The sequence below is a fragment of the Panthera leo genome, chromosome C2, assembly GCF_018350215.1.
Source record: "Panthera leo isolate Ple1 chromosome C2, P.leo_Ple1_pat1.1, whole genome shotgun sequence".
In the NCBI taxonomy this organism is placed as follows: domain Eukaryota; kingdom Metazoa; phylum Chordata; class Mammalia; order Carnivora; family Felidae; genus Panthera; species Panthera leo.
Window position 1 is genome coordinate 120068066 of NC_056687.1, and position 23511 is coordinate 120091576.

The 23511-nt window shown below is 39.0% G+C and overlaps 1 protein-coding gene across 17 annotated transcripts in view; it reads left to right on the forward strand.

Annotated features, from left to right (window-relative positions):
• SLC9A9 (solute carrier family 9 member A9) overlaps positions 1 to 23511 on the forward strand; it is a 766376-nt gene that overhangs the window by 585057 nt on the left and 157808 nt on the right. For 10 of the 17 annotated variants that reach the window (XM_042954872.1, XM_042954873.1, XM_042954874.1 and 7 more), the window contains one exon: positions 3194 to 3273. In XM_042954872.1, the coding sequence (XP_042810806.1) occupies positions 3194 to 3273 (80 nt within the window). Of the gene's footprint in view, positions 1 to 3193; positions 3382 to 23511 lie in introns of all 17 variants that reach the window. The other 7 variants (XR_006207068.1, XR_006207069.1, XR_006207064.1 and 4 more) reach the window with 1 other exon arrangement.

The following is a 23511-nucleotide window of genomic DNA, read 5'->3' on the forward strand; positions in this document are numbered from 1 at the left end:
CTAAAAAAAAAGTTAATGACTGAATAATGGGACTAGCATGCTGCCAAGGAATTAATGAGCATTCAGTGTCGTTGTTGCAAACGTCATTCAGTGGGACTGCTGCAGAGAGGGTGCTAGAGGCTGGGAGAGCTCACCACCACACAGACCACCTATACTTAAAAACGAACAGTCAAACCCAAACTGTGATTTGCTTACACTAATTTCTATCAGTTTTCTTCAATGACTATCTTGTCATCAGTAGATGTTAGAGCTAACAAAAATTACCTGTGCCTGCTGATGGATAAGATTTTGTAAGTCCTTTATTGTTCTTAAAGAAAAGGAAAATGGAGAGATAGATAGACAACTCTCTACTGTTGGCCCCCAATTTTTCTAACTAATTTGCTTTAGGGTGAGTAGTTTTACTCTGCCAGCTGAACTCCAAAAGCTGTGCCTGTTGGAGAAATGGTGACTCAGAAACAGTTTGCAGATGTTACAAAATAATAAAGAAAACACTATGTGCAGCTGTGATTTTGCAAATCTGACACCTTTGTTGAGATAGAAACGGCTATAGAAAGACTCAGGGGAAGGACAGAAATTAAATTGACATTGGTTTCCTTTTGAGGGGGATATGATGAATAAAGTCTAACTCTAGATAACAAGGCATGGAACTCAGGTTTATAAGAAAACAGATTTTTTAAACCTAATGTCCCTGAAAAGGTCATAGATGTTTCACCGTGGGGCTTGGGAATGATGAATGGGTTCTACGGTTCCAAGTTTGAGAAACACTTCCCTCTTGAAGATTTTACAATGCTCATTTATAAATGAAAGCCTCTGAGAAGTCCGTATATAAGAGACCTTTCCAACACTATCAGACCTGTCTTGTCCTAAACAATTAACACAAAATTTCTATCAGCACCATGTAGGACAGTGGCTTTCTAGGGAACACCATTCAAGAATTTATACAAGGTTTGCTGCCAGATTGGGTTTTAATTTTATTGTGAGTCTCTGCTTCAACCATTTTAGACAAAAGATATGAACTAGAAATGGACCACATTTTGCTTTCTTGTATTCCCATTTTATTTGTGGGGGTGGAACTATAGCATCTGCTGCTACACATGTTTCAGAGAGCAGAACACAGCTCTTTATCATTCACTATCAGTGGAACTGTCTGGGAATGGGGAAAAAAGTAAATAAAATAAATGAAAGCAAATCTACTTGGGTTCATCTATGGGCTGACTTTGGAACAGCCCGTGGGTTGCAATTGTCTTCCACACATCATCATTTCTTGAGAATATTCACATCGTTACTGGACTGTGAACAAATGTTACAATTTGGGGATTAAAACTGTGGGTCCGAACAAAGCAATGGAACAAAGCAATAAAGTCCATGTCAAGATATATAAATGCTTTTATTGATGGAGAAAGTTACAACAGATTGAAGCCTAGAAATAAATCTCTTTTCTTAATATGCAAAATCGGATACACAAAAGCAGTAAAAATGCCACTGAATCTCCTTCCTACCACACTGCAATATTCATTATCATCTGTCTCTAAGGTTCACATTTTTTACCTTCTTTCCTTTTTCTCACACTTCATCCTCTAGTCTCACATAAACACCCATCAAATGCTTTCTCTTCTTTTTTTCTTTTTTGTTGTTTAGTTTTTATTTCATAATCATAAACTTACCTCTGCATTTGAGCTAGACTTGGAGGAGAGTAAGGAAAGTATGGAACTCATGAACTTCAGTGAGAGCACAAAGATTATAGGATATTTTGAGCAAATGGGGGTAAAGGGGGGCCCTCCTGAGCCTCAGAAGGAATAGTCTGGTAGTTAAGATAAAACACAAGTCAAATTTATTTGTCCATAGTCAGCAATGGTGATCTTGCTGGTCTTGCCGTTCCTGAACCCAAAGCAATCCATACTTCCACAATATTCATGCCTTCTTTCACTTTGCCAAAGACCACATGCCGAACATCCAACCACTCAGTCTTGGCAGTGCAGATGAAAAACTGGGAACTGTTTGTGTTGGGTCCAGCATTTGACATGGACAAAATGCCAGGACCCATGTGCTTCAGGATGAAATTCTCATCATCAAATTTCTCCCCATAGATGGATTTGCCATTATGGATTATGAAGTCAGGTCACCTGGCACATAAATCCTGAAAGAATCCTGTAGAAGCAGGAACATTTATAACCAAATCCTTTCTCCCCAATCCCTTTCTCCCCAGAGCATGAAAGTTTTCTACTGTCTTTGGAACTTTGTCTGTAAACAACTAGAAGGAGATGCTAATGTCGACGGCAATGTCGAAGAACTTGGTGGGGTTGACCATGGCTGTCTGAAAGGCCAAATGCTTTCCCTTTTTAATTCCTTATCTTCTTCCCTCCCACTTTGACCATTTTGAAAAAAAAAAAAAAAATAGACAAGCACATTCGATTATTACAGGCTTTCTATAAGGAATATGTACTTCAAAACTCTTAAAATCAAAATAGAAAGATATCAAAAATTAACCATAGCATTTGGTAATGATCAAAAAGAAAATGAATGAAAACTAGCTTAACAATTATTAGATTGTTATCATCCCTTTAGACTTGACCTTTTGGTAAGTCATAAATAAATACCATCCAAATTTGACAGAAGTAAACTGGAAAAATCACACAACAGCAATCTGACAGAAATATCACTTTTATTGATGTCAAAAAAGTGGCATTTCTTAGATGTTTAATAAAGTAGGGATTACGAGGAAAAGTAAATGTTGAATTATGCCACAAGAGTGTCATCCACATGGCAAGATCTATGAGCTCATTTGCTTGGCAGCTGTTTCACCATTTAGATAAAAACGCCTACAGCCCAGGGGCCCCTGGGTGGCTCAGTTGGTTGAGTATCTGACTTCAGCTCAGGTCATGATCTCATGTTCCTGTGTTCAAGCCCTGCATCAGAATCTGTGTTGACAGCTCAGATCGTGGAGCTTGCTTTTGATTCTGTGTCTCACTCTCTCTCTGCCCCTCCCCTGCTTGTGCTCTCTCAAAAAATAAAATTAAAAATATTTTTAAAAAATGCTCACAACCCAGAAAAAAATTTTAATGTGGTTAAATTTGTTTGACATGTATTTTTATAGTGAAAATATGTGAATATATTCTATATTAATGTTGATCGTATATGTCAATATTTTATATTGATTATTTATCCTATACCTTTTTCTATTGTCTTTCTCCAGGAAGCAAATAACTTGGATAAAAACACAACCAAAACAGAGAGTGCTTGGCTCTTCAGAATGTGGTACAGCTTTGACCACAAGTATCCTTTGATAATGATGATCTCCCAGATCCTGCTGCCTGCCAGACATTAACTTCAAGCACTTAGTCGTTGAGATATATGTTCCTGCTCTTCAAGAAACACAGAAAGGTAAAGTGAATTCACGACCAAATTTATCTAAAAGTGAAAAGCTGAATTAGTCTATACTTAAGTGTTACAAAGAGCTGAAGTGAAATCTCTCAGAGTCAAACGAATTTAGTGTATTCGTGGCAACCTAATATTTCCCTAAATGCCAGATGATAAAATCGTATAGTCCTGAGGACTGATCTGTTGAACTAATTTTACTTTCTTCCCTTTGCAAAGATCTTACTTCTTGTCAGTTGGCCAGAGTAACAACAAAAATCCTTCACCCTTCTCCCAGAAACCCATTTGTGTGCTCTTGTTTCATGAGGCAAAAACATGGGGTGGGGCAGGGGGCAAAGAGAACGAGTGGTCTGAGAGGAAGAATGAGTCTGATCACCACATTATAAAATAATGGAAAAGTTTGTTTTCCAGGCAGATTTGAGTAAGCTTTTCTTCATGAAGGCCAATTTTAACATTCTATCAATCAGTGTAAACATAGTGGCTCCAATACACCTTGCCTTGTGACTGACAGGGCTGAGAAGTGAGGCCTGAAGGGCTTTGCCATTGTGAATTGCAGTAAGTGGTCCATCTCTAATCCCAAGCAAAAGCACCACGGAAGAAAGGAAAGAACTGCACTGAAAATTGAATGTGTTGGGTCTTTGTAGTTAGTTTTCCACAGTCACAAATCCTTCTCCTTTCAGGGAGAAAATGTCAGTCACTGGGTGATTTTAAAGCACCTAAGCAATGATTAAAACCACAACAGATCAGTGGGAGAGGAGGAAGAATTAAGAACAGCCAAAAGAAATTCAAAGAGTAAGGTGCAGAAGAGGTAAAATGGAAATGGGAGAGGAGGCAAAAGAAATACAGGAAATTCACAGCAGGGAGGGAAGGAAGGCAAATTGGAGGAATGGCTATGTAAGAAAAAAAATTATGTAAGAATGAAGAGAAGCCAATTGAAGATTGCAGATATAAGCAAAAGTAAAACAGGTGAGATTTTAAAAAGCAATTCTGCAAAAGTAGAACATTCCAAGAATTACAAAATGGACATGTGCAAAGTAGAGGTTTTTTGAGCCTACAGTTTTGTTTTCCCACAGCCCTTCTCTCTCGGGACAGATACCTTGCCTTGATCAATCTTGAGCCTTTATGGACAGTGTAGGTTTCCACCACTTTAAAAGCACTCGTCTTGGCCATTAACTTCCTCTTGGAGGTTCTGGAATCTCATTAACTACGTAAAGCCTTCCTGGTCTCTCTCAGGCAAGCTGGTTCTTAGCAAGTTATGCGGGTTTATGTTCCAGGTTGATTTCTCATCTGGAAATACAGTTTTCCCCTGCCATTGTTTACAGTATCTGATAACCAAATTTTTAGGAAGTTATAAAAATTTGACTAAAGAATACACAAAAGGCTGCTTGATTATGAAACGTATAAAGTAAGAAAATGTCTTTTTGGGTTCCTGGACCCAATTTTCAAGTCATGCCTCTGACTCACTGGCTACAGATTGGAGGTTCCCATGACCTCCTCCTTGGGTTCAACTAATTTGCTGGAGTGGCTCATGGAACTTAGAGAAACATTTTACTAGCTAGTAAGTATCACCAGTTTATTATAAAAGGATAAGAGATGCAGAGGGCAAGGTATGTGGGAAAGGTTACCTAGCTTTCATGCCCTCTCAAAGTGCACCACTTTCCCCAAATCCCCACATGTTCACCAACCCAGAAGCTCTCTGAACCCTGTCCTTTGGGTGTTTATGGAGGCTTCATTATATAGGCATGACTGATCAAATCACTGGCCATTGGTGATTGAACTCCATCTCTAGCCCCTCTCCCCGCCCCCCAGAGGTGAAGGAGAGGGAAACTGAAATATCCAGCCCTCAGATCACAGATTGGTTCTCCTGGCAAGCAGCCCCCATCCTTATGTGGGGTCCAAATGCCACCTCATTAACATAACAAAGGATACCATTGTTGCTGTAATCACTTAGGAAATTCTTAAAGGCCAAATATATATATGTCTTATTATAAATTCTTATATGAATTTGTCTTATATATATGAAATTCTTCGTATATATAAGACATATATATGTCTTATATATAAATTCTTAAAGGCTATATATATATATGTCTTATTATAAATCATAATAACACAAAATGACAAATCGGAAATGAGATATAAGATGTTTTTGTTCAAATTCTGACAGTGCTGTGAGGAATGCTTTATAATGAAGAAAAGGAGTAAAGTGGGAAAAATAACTTGGAGACCAGAAATGAAAGCAGAGACTCACCCAAAATTTTAGCTTAGAGCGGTGACACTAAATTCAGATGACGTCACAGTTTTTATCTCACTTTTCACCAGGGGTTTATTTCCATATGATTGCGGACAGACTTGCAAAAACTGAAAGCAGATTTACCCTGTCAGTAGCATCTCTTCTCATGGTAATATGTCCTCCTGTGCATTCATTCTACAAATTGCAGTGCTACCACCACTGCACAAATGTATTTTCACTTAGACAACAAAGTTTTTATATCCTAGTTATGCTCTGAATTCATACCCAGAGAGTAGCAAACCAACCAGTTTCCACCTCGTGACCTCTTGAGACATCTGTATTTCCGAAACAAATCATCCACCTGGCATTTATGTTTTTTCTGCTTTTCACCTAGAACACAGGTGATGTGCCCTTTAAATCTCATAGGTAGGCTGTGCCAGCCACCATCAGTGTAGGGATGATCCCCCACCCCAGGGTCAAGTGGCCTGGCCTAGGCCAAAAAGAAATTGTTGACAGGCTGAAAGAAACTGACTATGCAGTTTAGAGTTGCTCGAGTTTCATTTCAGTAAAATTGCATCATGCAAATTAGGCATCATAAAGAATTACTGATAAAAGGAAAAGAAGAATAAATAAGCCTTCATATGCACCTGTATCAGGACTCTCCAGAGAGACAGAAACAGAACCGATAGGAGTATACACACATGTGCACGCACACACACACATGCATAGATATATATGTACATACACATACATATAAATATATACAAACATATACATACACATACATACACACACACACACACACACACACACACACACACACACATACATAGATTTATGTCAAGGAATTGGCTACTGTGAATGTGGGGGATGCAAGTCTAAAATTTGTAGGGCAGGCTCTCAGTCTGGAAACTCTCCGGTGGGAGCTAATGGTGCGGTCTTGAGGCAGAATTCTTTGTTCCTTAAGGAAGCCTCAGTTTTGCTCTTATGGTCATCCAACTGTCTACATGAGGCTCACTCACATTACTGAGGATTATCTCCTTAAAGTCAACTGATCGGTGACTGAGATAGTGACCCATATCCACTGAATAATTGGGTAGTAGAAAAACCAATTTTGGGGTAGTAAATAAAACCAAGCATCACAGTACTCAATTCACATTCAATTTATACCCATAATTCAGACCCTAGAAAGACCCTCTTAATGTACTATTGGTATCAGTAAAACAAGCCCCAGTTGCTCATAGTTTTGTTTTCTATTTTTACTTTTTCATAGCATAATTCATACACATATACATTTCCATAACATTTTCCAAAAAAAAACTACAGGGGAATAAAAATAATAAAAATTAACATTGAGTGAGGACAAATAATGGCCAAACATTGTGTTGGGTGCCTTACATTTATAATACCATTCCACCTCCACAGCTCTGTAGGAGGTTGGAAGGGTCTAGAGAGTATGGTGCAAACCAAATGGATTGCTGATTGTGTTGGCCTTCACTGAAACAACCTGGGCTCCTTTGTTCAAGAGCGTTATGGGAAGCCTATGGTGCCAAAATTGATGGGTAATTAAGATTTCTTTGTGATTCAAGGTGGGCAGCAATTCTGAATCACGCAGTGCAAAGGAGAATTTGAGAAGGGGGAGATGAAAAAGGAAAGGATGTTACTGACCACAGATGATTTGCCAGTGTGTACATTATTTCATTTAATCCTCCTAACCACCCATTTCATTTTATTTCATTCTTACAACCACCCTTTTGGAAGTGGAAGAAACAAAGTCTCAGAGAACTTAAAAAAACTTTGTTAAGCTTCCATAGGTAGTGTTGGTTCCATGATTCAAGCCCAGATCTCTCACCATCAGGTCCATCAATATACTTATGTGAACTTTCTCATTGACAACTCTGTATCCATTAGATCCCTCACTTTACATGTAAAACCCCATCTAAATATGTTCATTAAGTCACTATTAAAGTGATGAATACATGATGTAGTACAGAGCTCACATCTCAAATACCTGTTGAAGATACATGCGATGATAAAGTTAGGAACCTTGATTGGTCACCCTAAGAACAGCACCATAAAGGAGTCCCCCGGTTTCTGGGTCAGGTCTTCAACTTTTCAGGGGCAGAACGTTAAATATGCCAAAAACTCCAAGAATGGTTTAGGTTCATAGAAATGGATGCACCTTAGCCAAGTTCAAAGGAGGTACAAGAGCCAGACACCAAATTGCTAAGTCATGATCTGTATCCTCATGGGGAGAAATGTCCTTTCCCAGCTGTGGAAAGGTTCAAGTCACAATCTGGTTTCTAGTGGCCCTCTGGACCCACCTCTTACTCTTGCTCCCTGGCTCACTATGCTCCAGCCACTCTGGCCTTCCTGAGATGCATCGAGCACATTCCTGCTCCCAGGCCTTTGCACTGAGTCTTCCCTCAGACATTCATATGCTTCCCTCCTTCACTCTTTCATTCAAATTGTCAGTGAGACTTTCTGGCTCCATATTTAAATTAGCAATCCCAACAGGAGCACTCCGTCATCCCTTATTTGTTTCATTTTTCACCGTAACACTTATCACCATCTGACACAGTATGTATTTTATTCATTTGTTTCAATAGTCTCCTCCAACCAGGTTATGTGCTTTCTTGAAACAGGTATTTGGGTCTGTTCTTACTCACTAGTGTGTTCTCAGGGCATAAAACAGTGCCTACCACATAGTGGACACTCAGTAAATATTTATGGAATGAATGAATAAATGAATGAATGAATAAAGCAAGCAAGCAAGCAGTATTTTCTATTCAGGGCATCTTCATTCTAGACAGACATTGATGTAGCAGGAAAATCCAAATAATTATTATTTTTTTAATATTTATTTTTGAGAGAGAGACAGAGAGACAGAGTGTGAGTGGGGGACGAGTAGAGAGAAAGGGAGACACAGAATCCAAAGCAGGCTCCAGGCTCCAAGCTGTCAGCACAGAGCCCGACATGGGGCTCAAACCCATGGACCACAAGATCATGACCTGGGCCAAAGTCAGACACTTAACCAACTGAGCCACCCAGGCGCCCCCAAATAGTTATTTGTAGGTTGCTGAGTTTGAAACCAGGGCAAGGCAGAATAGATAATTTTGGGTTTTCACCCAGACTTCCATTTGGTATCCAAACAACATCTACACCCCCAAGACTCAGTGTCCCTCTCCCCAAGCAGGGACAGCCACCACAGCAGACATGGATCTTTGTTTCCTCACTGACCTCCTTCCTATCGTTGGTTCATCCTTCCTTAGGCTTAATTAGTACACCTCATCTGCTACACGCAAGCCTGGATCAAGCTTAGAACCCACTCTCTGTCTGGGTAACTTTGAACACATCTTATCTCACCTATTGTGTGTGGATTTTAGTATTAGATTACAGAGCTCAAAATTTTAGAGCCATCTATCATCCTCACTAACGATCTCTTATAACAAGGAGGTTAGAAACAGAAAGTAATACCCCCTTATTCATATCTTTAAGGCATCGGGTAAAATGATTTGCTCAGATCCACAGTGTTACAGCCGGAGTGGGAATCTTAGGTTGCCTTATTCATAGGTGACTAATGATCCTGTTCAACTGTCTGTTTCCTACAGTCTCTTTCCATTCTATCATTTATCATGTCTCTCCTTAAGAGATATGTGTATTTTAGTGCTTAAGCATGTGTATATATTAGTTTTACAATTGTGAATGACACAGGATAAGAATGACCTTTTCCAAAGTAAAAAGGGCAGCCAAAATCATTTTTAGCACTTCCTGTATATCGACATCAGCTGAAAATAAGGAGTTATTATGTGGTTGCCAACCTTTTACATAAATGTAAGAAAGTGCAAAGATAACAATGGATTGGCAAGTTGACACAGTAACAGAATGACAGAAAACAACATGGATGGAGACTTCCTTCCCATCACTGGTTTGGAATGAAGAGTGCACTGAGGTATTACCAACAAAATGAAAGGCCCACGGCAGACGTGTGGAAGCTGCAGCTCTTGAGTTTCCCATTAAAGAGTCTGGCAAGAGAAGTGGCAGATACCAGACCCCCTCCTCTACTGAAGTGTGACAGGCTGGGGCTGCATTCCAGGAAAGTCAAGGCAAACCTCAGGATCATCCAAAATGACACTTGGAACCAAGTATTTAATGGATTTAAATGTAATTGCATTATAGTCTTAACAAAAAAAAGGAGGGAGAAAAAAAGCCCTTCCCCTCCTAAAACCTGACAGGATTCATTATATCCCACACAGTCGTACTTATTTTAAATCGTAGGTATGAATATTGTGAGCAGCAATTTCCATTTTAAATGATGATCACTGCATTGCAGTTTTACTTATTCTGACTAGCAGAAGCATCCATGAATTATTTATTGGGGTAGTACTGTGGCCTTGTGAATGACTTGAGTTTACTTCACAAAAAATTCTCAGAGGAGCAAGGAATGTTAGCTCTATGATCCCCATTTTATAAATGAGGCAACAGAGCCCAAAGGAGAGAAAAAGCATATCCAAGGTTACTGACGGACTTGGAGCCAGCATTCATAATCAACAAAGAGCGGGCTGTGTCCACCTAAGGAATCCAAGGGTCCTGGCTCTGGTGGTCCATCCACTGAGTTTTGGTAGCGTAAATATATGTGTGACATTATTGTTTGCAAGTGTGTCTGGCATACAGTTGGCAGTTGTATATGATAGCCTCTTTGGTGGCTCATCAAAAGCTTCACTAGTTTGCAGGCAGAGGATATAAGGAAGATATCTTTCATTCAATTTTATTTAGTGCCTACTATGCGCCAGGCAATATGCTAGGTTCTGAGGACCCTTTCAAATGGCAGGTGGTCCTTAGCATAGGAAGGAGAGACCCTGGCATCTCCAGAGTTTAATGGAGGAGTGGGGAAGGAGAGACCTCTCTGGAAAAGCCATAAATTAAAATTATTTATAACCTTAACTTTGCAAAATGGAAACAGGTGACTCCGTAAGTGGTTTCAGAAAGTGGATTTTGAAATATTGGAAATATAGTAATCAGCTTTGTAAAGACTGTCTCTGCATATGGTACACGGGACATTGTAACTGTTTGCCCCTGAGAAGCTGGATGTAGGGAGGAGCTAAGTTTGCACCAGGCAGCAGGGCAGCTACCACTCTTATCCAGGTGGGTAATTCATTGGGTATTCAGCTTGACTTTGGTCAACCTTGTCCTCATAGGTGCTGGTGTAGAAAGATCTTATAGATAGCCCTTGATATAGCACCTAAGTGAAATGAAATTAAAATTTACTAAAAAATAGATAAAAAACAAATAAATAAAAAACCACTAGGTTACTGGGCCCTTGTGTTCCCACAACTTGTTGGTAAGAACCAATGTAGGGGAATGTTAATGGTACCTGGATGGAAACACAGACTGTCTTTTGTCCAGGTCCTGACTTAGGGCTTCCATGATTTCTTATTCCATATAATGGGTATTCTCATTACTGTCCTCTATTTTGGCTAAATCTATGAGAAAAGTTGGTGAGTTATTAGTTTTGATTTTGTTTTTTTTTTCTTTACTACTGGAAACTTTTTCATTTACCTCTCAGAGCCAAAACATGATTAAGACAGTTAAGTGGGTGCAGGTTTCTCAAGATTCTATAGCCTAAATACGTTGCAGTATTCCATAGTTGGACTAAAAACTCTTCTGGAGGCCTGAGAAGTGACTACAAGTATGACTTTGTGAATTGTTGGCTGAAAATGTTGGATCTCCCACCGTGAATGTGAAAAGTTATAGGTCCTGAGATGATAACTGAGCTTTCTACAATAATCTTAGGACTCTACAAGAATTTTGACATCCTTGATTTTTTTTTGCCTTCTATAAAAATTTTAAGAATATTCTATTAAATGAAAATGCTTTCCCATTTCATCTTTAAGCAAATGATATGAAAATCTGGATTTATGCATATAAAAAATCAGACTCCTCTTCTCGAATGAATTCATAAAGTAAATTCCTTTAAATCCCATTAAAAACAAATCTATTGAACACTTTCTCATTGCAAAGTACCCTATTAGATTCTCCTCATTTCGCTGTTTATTCACTTACTTGTTACATGTTTACCAAGAGCCTACCATGACTCAGGCACTATCCTGGCACTAGGAACACAGCCACTGACAAATTCTCACAAAGTTTACATTCTACTCTGGCTCTGTTTTTAAATTTCTGATTTACAGATGTCTTTGCAGGAACATGACTGTGGTATAAAGAAAGATACACTTAGACATTCCACTCTTGGTTTTTATCAAATTGAGGAAAGTCTGGCTCACAGATCAGGATATATTGATTTGCTGTTGTAACCTGCCTGCTTACTAGCTGTGTAAATTTGGGAAAGACTGGGCACCATCTCCGTGCCCAGTCTCTAAATTGCAAAGTGGAAATACTGGAAGTTCCCACCTCCAAGAATTGTTTTGGGAATTAAATGAGTTAACACAAAGCACTTAGATAAGTACTTAATAATGTTAGCTTCATTATATTATCATGACTACCTGTTGATGGCTACATCCCTTAAATGGAGACGTCATGTAATTGCTTCATATTCACCATCATTTATTATCTCTGAGTGACCAAAGTATCCATTATTTTGTATGCTTGCAAGTTTCAGTTGCAACAGCCATATTTTACTACCATAGGAAAGTCTTCAGTTGCCACGTAAACGAAAGCTTCCACTTACACTATAAATCATATAAAATTCTTCTTATTTGATCTTGAGTCAATGGATATAGTGGTGTTAGGCAGTTTCCTTGTGTCCTCTGTTCTGCACATGCAATTGCTTCATTTATGATTTTTCTAAGTTATAGTCCATCGTCCCATAGTTATTTTTCTGGAAATTACAACATAGATAACAATTTTGACTTGATAGAGAAGGGCAGCAATTTTGCTGTTCCACAATGAAAGCAATACAAGCCTTTGATGATAATTATTCCTCTTGTACCTTCTCATGATAAAATCTTTCAATTGCACCTTTCAGGTGGTGTTTTGTCATTAGCTATAAGATGTTATATTTGAAGATTTCTGGGTCAGCATTGAATCATTTTATTTGGAAAAAAAAGAAGAAGGAAAAATGTTGAGACTGACAAAAGTATATGTATTACCTTAATGTTGCCAGATTTGAATTTAGGTTTAATATTTCTTCCCTATGGGAAAGAGTATTTTGCTTAAATTTTCTTCAACTGTTACTTGCTCACTCCTTCTCAACTGTAGGAGCCAACGCATTTACAGGCTGCCAACACATTCATGAGCTACCAGAAACACATTATTAGGATGAGCCATTGCCACCAGCCTCACATATTCTCACCTGACAGGGAGACAGAGACCGGGTCTGTTCTGGGGACCACACTATTCAGCCCTTGTCTGCGTGTGAAGTTGTGATAGACACAACACAATGCATGTGGGCAGACATGGCTCTGCCTAATTAAAGTTCACTTCCCCAGGTAGATGATGATGACAGATTCTCGACGTACGTCAAATCAACTCATAAATAAAAGTGGGCAAAGAGATCAGTGTCCTGGTGGTTAGAGGATGAAGAGATTGTTGGAGAAACAAATACTGTTCTTTTAATCATGTGGCAAAGAGTCTGTGGGGAATTGGGATTTCCTAACATGAAATGAAACAATGGGAAGGGAGGAAGAGCATACTGGGCAAAGGGAATGCTGTGGAGAACTCGTGTAGGTGTGGCATGCGTAGCCGAAAGGAGCCTGAATGGATCTGCCTGCAAGGCACAGAATTGGAAGAAAGACGAGAAAGGAGGTAGTCTCCAGAGAACAGTGCTTTCAGCCTTTGAAGTAGAGGATGACACTCTTATACCCTACACTTTGTGTTATCAGAATTCTCTCTTATTAGTATTAATTTTATATTTTTGTTTAACAAATCAGGTAGCTAAGGGTAGAGCAATGTATCATAGGCTGAAGGGCCTTGAAGTTTCCTTTCTGTCACAAATCTGATTCATCTGTGTGACAGTCATTGATAGGGTACCTACACATTTAATGCTTCCAGAATTAGATTTGGTTTTAATATTTATTCCTCCTGAAAAAAAAAAAATAAGTATTTTGTTTAAATATTCTTCCATTGTCTTAACTGAATTTAGTTTTAATGCTTCTTCTCTAAGAACAAATGTAAGTATGTCTTCGAGCATCTTTTGAGGTCACGAAATAAGAAATGGTGAGATAGTAAGAAATACTGGTTGCCCTCAAGATATCAGCATCCTAATGAGGTGGAGACAGCAGCAATGAGTAAGAACTATATTAAAGTTATGAGCAAAGTGTTGTGGAAGCCAGCGGCTGGTATAGCCAACTAACCAGCTATGGAGAATCAGGGAAGCCACACAGAGTAACTTTTGAACTGGGTGGGGGAAAAAAGTAAGACTGTAAGGAGCTGGGCTGAGGGTGTGAGGCACTTCCTGGCAATGGAAGCAGCTCAGGCAAAGACACAAACAGGGTGTGAGGTGTTTGGAAAATGGTGAGAGTTTCAGTGTGACTGGATCAATGGGAAGCAAAACTGGAGAGTTACCGTGTGGACACATGGGGCAGAACCACCTGTGTGATGGTCAAGAAAATGGATTTTATCCTAATGAGTGCAGGAAACCAATGCAGCACCTTAAGCACGGAGTCACACAGTCCAATCTATTATAATGAAGAGAACTCGTGGCCATCTGGAAAGTGGTGCAATGGGGAGAGCAGAAAAATTAAAATGATTCTGGATAGTTGCTAATGAAAACACCCACCAGTTTCCTATGTGGGTAAAAATGAGGACAGGAATGTTTTCATTCTTCTTTGAAAGATGCTTTGGAACACTGAGGATGTGTTTCAAAATACAAATGTATTTAAAGATAAACATTATTTCAGTAAGAGATTGGTGTTTAAGTTTCACTAACGAAAATGATCCAGTGGTATAATTGTTAGAGTCTACCAAAATATTTTCTGGTTTACTTTTTAAATTATTAACAAGCTATTGATTTGTATGTAAGGGGAAATAATAGACTGATTTCCTCTAACAAAGGCAAAAAAAAAAATCAAACAGGATTTAAATATGAGAGAGAGAAGTAGAGCAGGCAAAAGAAAAGTCACTTGGGAACACAAATTTTGATATTCATACTTGGGGTACAATGCTGAGTAGCTGGCAGCCAGCAAAAAAGTCGATCAGGGGATTCTGCCCTTGAGCAGCCAAGTGGCTCATCAGAGGAAGCCATTTCAGTTGTTTGTTTATTCTCCAGAAGACCCAAGGGGCTTAACTTGAATGCTTACAGAACAGACAGTCTCTGCATTCTGCATTATGTCCATCAGCGTATTCTTTGTCAGCACCTCCAGCCCTATGTAGGCCAGGTCCGCACGGTTTCCTTATTCAAATTGTCCACTGGTCATCAAAAAGGTAAATTAAAGAAGCCAAGGCAATCCAGTTTTAGATAAAAGTGCAAAGCAAAAAACAAAAAAACAAAAAACATTTCCATTGTGGTAAGTGCAAGAAGTCTTGATTGGGCCTGCTTTGCCATCTGAAGACTGCCTCGCTACGCACTACCTCACCTTGTCCTCCACCAGTAGCAATCTTGCCATCTTGTCTTTCTTGAAGATGCGCCTTTGCTGGCTACTGTTAAGGTGACCAACTTTTTTTCTGGTTTCCTGTTTTGGCACTGAAAGTCCTGCTTCCTGAGAAGCCCCTCCGTCCTAGGCACAATGGGACAGTTGGTCATCTCAGTACTTTCCCCCGGGGATTGTAAGAATTAACTCCACGCTGCAATGGTAATAAGATATGTGAATGCTGCACCTTAAAGAGGTTCCTGGAAGCATCTTGCATTTTCTATCAAGTTCTTTGGGCAATTTTTTTATTGTGGCGAAATACACATTACATAAAATGTGCCATTTTAACCATTTTTATTTATTTCTCTTTCTTATTGAAGTTTAACTAACATACAGTGTTATATTAGTTTCAGGTGTATTATATAATGATTCAACAATTTGATATATTACTCAGTGCTCATCAAGATAACTGTACTCTTGATCCCATTTATCTATTTCACCTATCCTCCCACCCACCTCCCCTCTGGCAACCACCAGTTTGTTAGTTTGTTCTATGTATTTAAGAGTCTGGTTTTTTTGTCTCTAAATGTTTCCTAATTTAAAAAGCCAACTCAGTCTTTCATCTCAGCTTCTCATATTTCAGTTACCAATCCATGGTCAGAAATGGGAGAATTTCTGACAGAAGTTTTTTGGGACAGCTACTTGCCAGTGGTAGCCAATGCTATGGGCTTTTAAATGTAGGAGAAGCAGCAGGGGAGAGCTAACCTTTTTCCAAAGGAAACAGACACGTCCTCAAACGATTACTTTTTATATTTCTTGAAACCATTTCCTTGGAATTTCTTGAAATCCACCAGTGTGTTGGGTTTCACTGACCTGTTCACTGTAAACATGGCCAGAGCTTATTTCCAGCTTGTATGTATGTACAGGCTCCTAAGCAAGTCTACCTCTAATCATTTATTATGTGGTTAATACAAGGAACAGGAAAGAGGGTAACTGCTTCTCCTTTCCTCACTGCTCTTTCCCAGAAAGCAAGCACCCCTCTCCCCACATCCTGCACTGGTGCCTAGTGCTGGGATTGCAGGTGCGCTTCACGTGGACACAGACCATGCTTGGAGCTCCCAAAAGCAGCGTGCCAGTGTCTGTCAGGAGGAGTGGCTGCCCCAGGCTAGCTGCATGCACTGAAGACTCCAGGTGCCAAAAGGAAGAGGGGACCCCAGTTCAGAAGCAGGTGCCCCACATTGAAACAGCTTCAGCAGCACAAGCTCAGAAGCCTAGGTTTTAGCTTAACCAATTATTTTTCCATTTTTTTTTTAAATTATTAGATTGAAGTCTTCAGGCCTTCTCTGAACTAAAATGTTTAGAATATGAACATTATGATAATTGGTAATTGTACAAGCACTTTGCAAACATCAAGTGCTTCATAAAGTTGAAATGATACTAAATTCAATGACAGGTTTATAGGCCTGAAGGCCCTCAGACCCACTATGCAGATATAAACAATTTTATTACATTTTTATTATTTTTAAATTCTAGCTAACTTCCTATGATATTCAAGATTATGATGAGCACATAAGTCTCCTCTCAGTCTGCAGATATGTCTTATTAAGAAATCTTCCTCCCCAACTCTCTGGCACCCACAAATCCCTTGAAGATGACGCACTGTGTAATCAATGTACCCCATGCCTCCATTAATTAGCCCATTAAGAATCTCTATCCTTTAAATTCCTAGAAGCAAACTCAACCATGAAGACGTAGAAAAATTTGAACAAAACAGTTATTAGTAACAAAATTGAATCAGTAATCAAAAAACTCCCAACAAACAAAAGTCCAGGACCAGACGGCTTCACAGGTGAATTCTACCAATTATTTAAAGAAGAATTAATACCTATTCTTCTCAAACTATTCCAATAAATACAAGAAGAAGGAAAACTTCTCAAATTCATTCTATGAGGTCAGCAATACCCTGATACCAGAAACAGAAAAAGACATTACAAAAAAAAGAAAACTACAGGACAATATCCTTGATGAATATAGATGCAAAAATCCTCACTAAATATTAGCAATCAAATCCAACAATATATTAAAAGAATCATTTGCCATGATCAAGAGGGATTTATTCTAGGGATGTAATGGTAGTTCAATATTTACAGATCAATCAGTGTGATACATCACATTAAAAAGAGGAAAGATAGGGCACCTGGGTGGCTCAGTCGGTTAAGCGTCTGACTTCGGCTCAGGTCACGATCTCGCGGTCCGTGAGTTCGAGCCCCGGGTCGGGCTCTGTGCTGACTGCTCAGAGCCTGGAGCCTGTTTCAGATTCTGTGTCTCTCTCTCTCTGACCCTCCCCCATTCATGCTCTGTCTCTCTCTGTCTCAAAAATAAACGTTAAAAAAATTTTTTTTAAATAAAAAAAAAGAAGAAAGATAAAAACCATATGACCATCTCAGTAGATGCAGAAAAAACATTTGACAAAATACAACATGATAAAAACTCTCAACAAAGTACATTTAGAAGAAACAAATAACATAATAAAGGCCATGTATGAAAACCTCACAGCTAACATCATACTCAATAGTGAAAAACTGAAAGCATTCCCTATAAGGTCAGGAACAAGACAAGGATGTCCACTCTCACCCCTTTTATTCAACAAAGTACTGGAATTCCTAGCCCTATATAGCCATAATACAAGAAATGGAAACAAAAGGCATCCAAATTGGTAAGAAATAAGTAAAACTGTCATTATTTGCAGATGACATGATACTGTATAGAGAATACTCTGAAGACTCCAACAAAAACCTATCAGAACTAATGAAGAATTCAGTAAAGTTGCAGGATACCAAATTAATATACAGAAATCTGTTGTGTGTATACACACTAATAATAAATAGTAGAAGGAAAAATTAAGAAAATAATTCCATTTACAATTGCACCAAAAAGAGTAACACATCTAGAAATAAATTTAATCAAGGAGGTGAATTACCTGTACTCTGAAAACTTTAAGACACTAATGATAGAAATTGAAGATGACACAAACAAATGGAAAGATACACCATGCTCATGGATCAGAGGAATTAATATTGTTTAAATGTCCATATTACCCAAAGCAATCTATAGATTCAATGCAATCCCTATGAAAATACCAATAGCATTTTTCACAGAACTAGAACAAACAATCCTAAAATTTGTATGGAACCACAAAAGACCTCAAATAACCAAAGCAATCTTGAGAAAGAAGAACAAAGCTGGAGGTATCATAATTTGGGATTATAAGATGTTCTACAAAGCTGTAGTAATAAACAATAGTATGGTACTGGCACCAAACGAGACACATAGATCAATGGAAAAGGATAGAGAGTCCAGAAACAACCCCATGCCTGTATTGTCAATGAATCGATAACACCAGGGGTAAGAATATACAATGGGGAAAAGATTGCTTCTTCAATAAATGATGTTGGGAAAACATGACAGCTCCATGCAAAAGAATGAAACGAGACCACTTTTTTACACCATATACAAAAATAAACTCAAAATGAATTAAAGCCCTAAATGTGAAACCTGAAACCATAAAATTCCTAACAGAAAACATAGGCAGTAATCTCTTGGATATTGGCCTTAGCAACATATTTATGGATACGTCTCCTCAGGCAAAGGAAACAAAAGCAAAAATAAACTATTGGGACTATATCAAAATGAAAAGCTTTTGCACAACAAAGGAAACTATCAACAAAACAAAAAAGCAACTTACGGAATGGAAGAAAATATTTGCAAATAATATATCCAATAAGGGGTTAATATTCAAAATATATAAAGAGCTTGTACAACTCAACACCAAAAAAAAAATCTAATTAAAAAATGAGCAGAGGACCTGAATAGACATTTTTCCAAAGAACACATGTAGATTGCCAACAGACACATGAAAAGATGCTCAACATCACTAATCACCAGGGAAATGTAAATCAAAACCACAATGAGATATCACCTCATATCTGTCAGAATGTCTAGAATCAAAAAGACAAGAAATAACAAGTGTTGGTGAGGATGTGGAAGAAGGGGAATCCTCATGTACTGTTGGAGGGAACATATATTAGTACAACCTCTGTGGAAAACAATATAGAGGTCCCTCAAAAAATTGAAAATAGAAATACTGGGGCACCTTGGTGGCTCGGTCAATTAAGCAACCAACTCTTGATCTTGGCTCAGGTCATGGTCTCACGGTTCATGAGATTGAGCCCCGCATCGGGCTCTGTGCTGACAGCATGGAGCATGCTTGGGATTCTCTCTCTCCTCTGTCTGCATCCATCTCTCTCTCTCTCTCTCTCTCTCTCTCTCTCTCTCTCTCAAAATAAATAAATTAATAAACTTTTTTAAAAAGGAAATAGAAATACCATATGATCCATTAATTCCACTACTGGGTAATTACCTTCAGAAAGTGAAAACACTAATTTGGAAAGATATATGCACCCCAATGTTTACTGTATCATTATCTCCAATAGCCAAGATATGGAAGCAATCCAAGTGTCCATCAATAGATAAGTGGATAAGGAAGATGTGGTATATATATACAGTGGAATATTACTCAGCCATAAAAAAGAATGAAATTTTGCCATTTGTGATGACATGGATAGACCTAGAGGGTATTATATGATAAGTGAAATAAGTCAGAGAAAGACAAATGCTACAGGATTTCACTTAAATGTGGAATCTAGAAAACAAAGCAAATGAGCAAACAAAAAACCCACTCTTAAATACAGAGAAAAAAAAATTGTGGTTGCCAGAGGGAAGGTGGGTGATGAGATGGGTAAAATAGGTAAAGGGTATTAAGAGGTACAAACTAACGGAGATGAAAAGTACAGCACAGGGAATATAGTCAATACTATTGTAGTAATGTTGTATGGTGACTACATTTATTGTAGTGAGCATTGAGTAATAAATAGAAATGTTGAATCACTACACTATATGCCCGAAATTTATATAAAATTGTATGTCAACTACAATTTAAGAAAAGAATCCCTAATCTTGCAAACCTCACTTACATGTGAAACCTAAAAAGTTCAAGCTCATGAAAGTAGAAAGTATAATGGTGGTTACCAGGGGCTGAGATTTAGGGAAAATAGGAAGATGTTGGTCAAAGGTTATTAAGTTTCACTTATGCAGGATGAGTCAGTTATGAAAATCTAATGTGCAGCATGGTGACTATAGTTAATAATACTAAATCATATACTTAAAATGTTCTAATAAGATAGTTGGCCTTATATATTCTCACCACACACACACACACACACACACACACACACACACACACACACAAATAGTAACTATCTAAGGTGATGGATTTGTTACTTAGCTTGATGTGGTAATCATTTCATAATGTATTCATACATCTAAACATCATTTTGTACATCTTAAATGTATACAATTTTTATTTGTCAACTGTACCTCAGTAAAGCTGGGGGGGGGGGGGGGGGCGGTGGAAATAATCCCTATCCTTGACCTTCCAGCAAGTAGAAGCTGGTGCTCTTCCTTCCTGACTTGGCCATTGTGAGAGCTCTTTGTGTTCCTGTTAGGAATTACTGATTAAATCCCTGATGAACATAGCTCTCTTGCTTGCTCAGTCTCTTGCAAATCTTTGAAAATGCTGTCTAGATCATTTGGAAGAAACAGATTAGATTTAAACCAGAGTTTCCCAAACTGCTGATCAGAACTCACTAATGGTTCTCAAAATCAATTTGGCAGGTTCCTAACCAGCACTTTTAATAAACGAAAGCACACTAGAGAAAATCTGAGGGTGTATTGCAAAATTAGAAGTTAATACTATTTCATGAAATTTGTTTCATAGGTGTGTATGTGTGTGTGTGTGTGTGTGTGCATGCTCACACACGCATGACGTACGCACTGCTTTGTGATATATAATGTGTTTCTTAACTGGAGTCATGATCAAAAAGTTTTACTACTTGATCTAAGCTGACCTCAGGCCCTTATCCAGGAACTCCCAGGCCTCCTCACCTAATTGCTTTAAGTGCCAGGCAAGGTTGGAGGAGCTGTGAAGAGCTCAGAGGAGAGAGAGCCATAACTCTCCTGGATTATTTTGGAAGAGTTCATGGAGTCAGTGGGTCTGAGCTGGACTTTGAGGAAATGGTAGAATTGACAAGTAGCAGTTGGAGGGAAGCAAAGGAAAGGCCAGATGCAGGAGAGAGAAAAGCATCACAGAACTATAAAATAGAGCAAATTTGAAGATCTGGCCCCTAGACCTGCTTTGGACCCTCAGCTATGGAACCTCAGGTTCTAGACCTGCTCAGAACCAACATTTTCTAATCTGTGAAATGAGTATAATTGTATCTACCCCACTCAGCAACCATAATTTTTAAATGGAAAAAGGTTAAGTGAAACCATTTTGAAAACTATGAAGTATCAAACAAACACTAGCTAATGCTTATAAGTTTTTTAAGCAAAGCAAAGGTGAGAATGTGGGGAAGTATTATGTATGCTTGGGATAAAGTGAGGATGACAGCGTGGTACACTTAGCGTTGGGTATTAGAGAAGGGACTAAAAAGCCGTGTTTATGGAACGCCGTAAAGATTTTGAGTATCAGATGAAGGTGTCTGGATTTGATTCCGTAGATAAGGGGGAATCTGATGATTTGTAGACATAGGAGTGACACAGAGTCTTGTTTTAGAAAGACTGATCTAACAGCATTGATTAGGGAGAAGTCACAAAGGCCTAAGTGATGGTTGTTGTGATAAGACTAGAGAGGAAAGAGATAGATTCTAGAAAATTCTAGCCCCAAATTCACAGAACCCAATGCTGTGTTACTAAGGGTATCGAGGCTGCAGAGAGAAGGGCCAGGGAGGTGTAGTTACAAGGAGGTGGGGGGCTCTGAGTGGCTGGGGCGGGGGGAGTAGTCCAGCCCTCCTCACTGTACATTTGCTTCTGCCAGTCACAGAAAGAGTGAAGGCAGGCAGACTGCTCCAATGGAGAAGACAAGCAGTTCGTTCGCCCCAGGTGGAAACTTATTTATATGAGCCTGCTCTGTCTTCTTGCTGAGCCTATTCTTTGGGATAAACAAGCCACTCACCCAGCCTTGCCTCATAAATGGAGTTCTCTAGACCTCTGAGTGAACTCATTTTTTCTTCTGAGCTACTCCCCCTTAGTGAGATGCTCTGCCATTAATATCCTACTCAAAAAGAGGCAGAATGCTTATTTTAGTATTTCATAAAAATTCAGTCACATCAACCTGTCTTCTGTTTGTAGACTTTGCTTAAATTAACCTTCAGGTTAACTTATGTTATGAATACATCACTGATACTACATCCAACCAAGTGAAGTTCAAACTTATTGGTCTGGAGCAGCATGGAGTCAAATAAGTAGGTTTAAATCTTTGCCAATTACTAGCTGTGTGATACTGAGGAAGTTATTGAACTCTCTGAACTTTGATTTCCTAATCTTTAAAATGGGGATGATGATCATGATAATACCTATCTTTCAGGATTGTTGTAAGATTCGTGACGTCAGACTTAGTAATTATACCTAATACAGAGCTTAGAAAAAAAATAGGCCCTCAATAAAGGGCTGCTATCATTATTATTACTTAATGGCATCAATTAATGTGTTCCACCCTCCTTCATGATCACACACTATGGCTTTTCCCTAGTTCCAGGGGATGAGGCTTGCCCAGGTTCTGCCCAAGGAGAGGAGCTTCCAGGGTGACCTTGAAACGCCTGCCTCTGTAGGAGCAAAAAGGCTCTCACAGCTCCTCTCTTCTCAAGTAAACACCTTTAAGCCCACCTACAGGCTTTTCAGGCAAAACAACTTTGTTCCAGCTCAACGGTGGTTGGTCTGAATATGCCACGTGTCCCTCACTGGGAGTAAACACATGGAGGTAGGACTACTGCATGTGTTTTCACCCTGGTCTCCCAGTAGCCAGGAGCAAGGCATTCAGAGCAGGGGAAGATGGAGTCCCCTGGCTGCAGTCAGCTGAGACCTGGGGCAGCTGGCTTCCTCCTGCCCCATGGTCAAGAGGATGGTTGGAGATCCCATCTGGCCATGAAATTGCCTGTTTTTCCATCATAAAATATGATGGCAAGCATTACACTCAAGCATCACTTTCAGTTAATAGAGTATTCCTTGTGAGAAAAGTCAGGTATTCTCTAGCTAAGCCAGAAACCATATTCAGTGAGCATGCCGTCAGGCCCCAGGGGTCACAAAGTAGCAAGATTATGAGTCAGAAGTCCTGGTTTTGGACCCTGGTTTTGCTGGGGTTTTTTAAACAAACCACACCAAGACTCAGTTTCCCCATCTGTACAGTACATGGAATGTACTTCCTATGCTTTAACAATGAGAAAAACTCCCCTAATACATAGCAGTCTGCACACAAGTTCA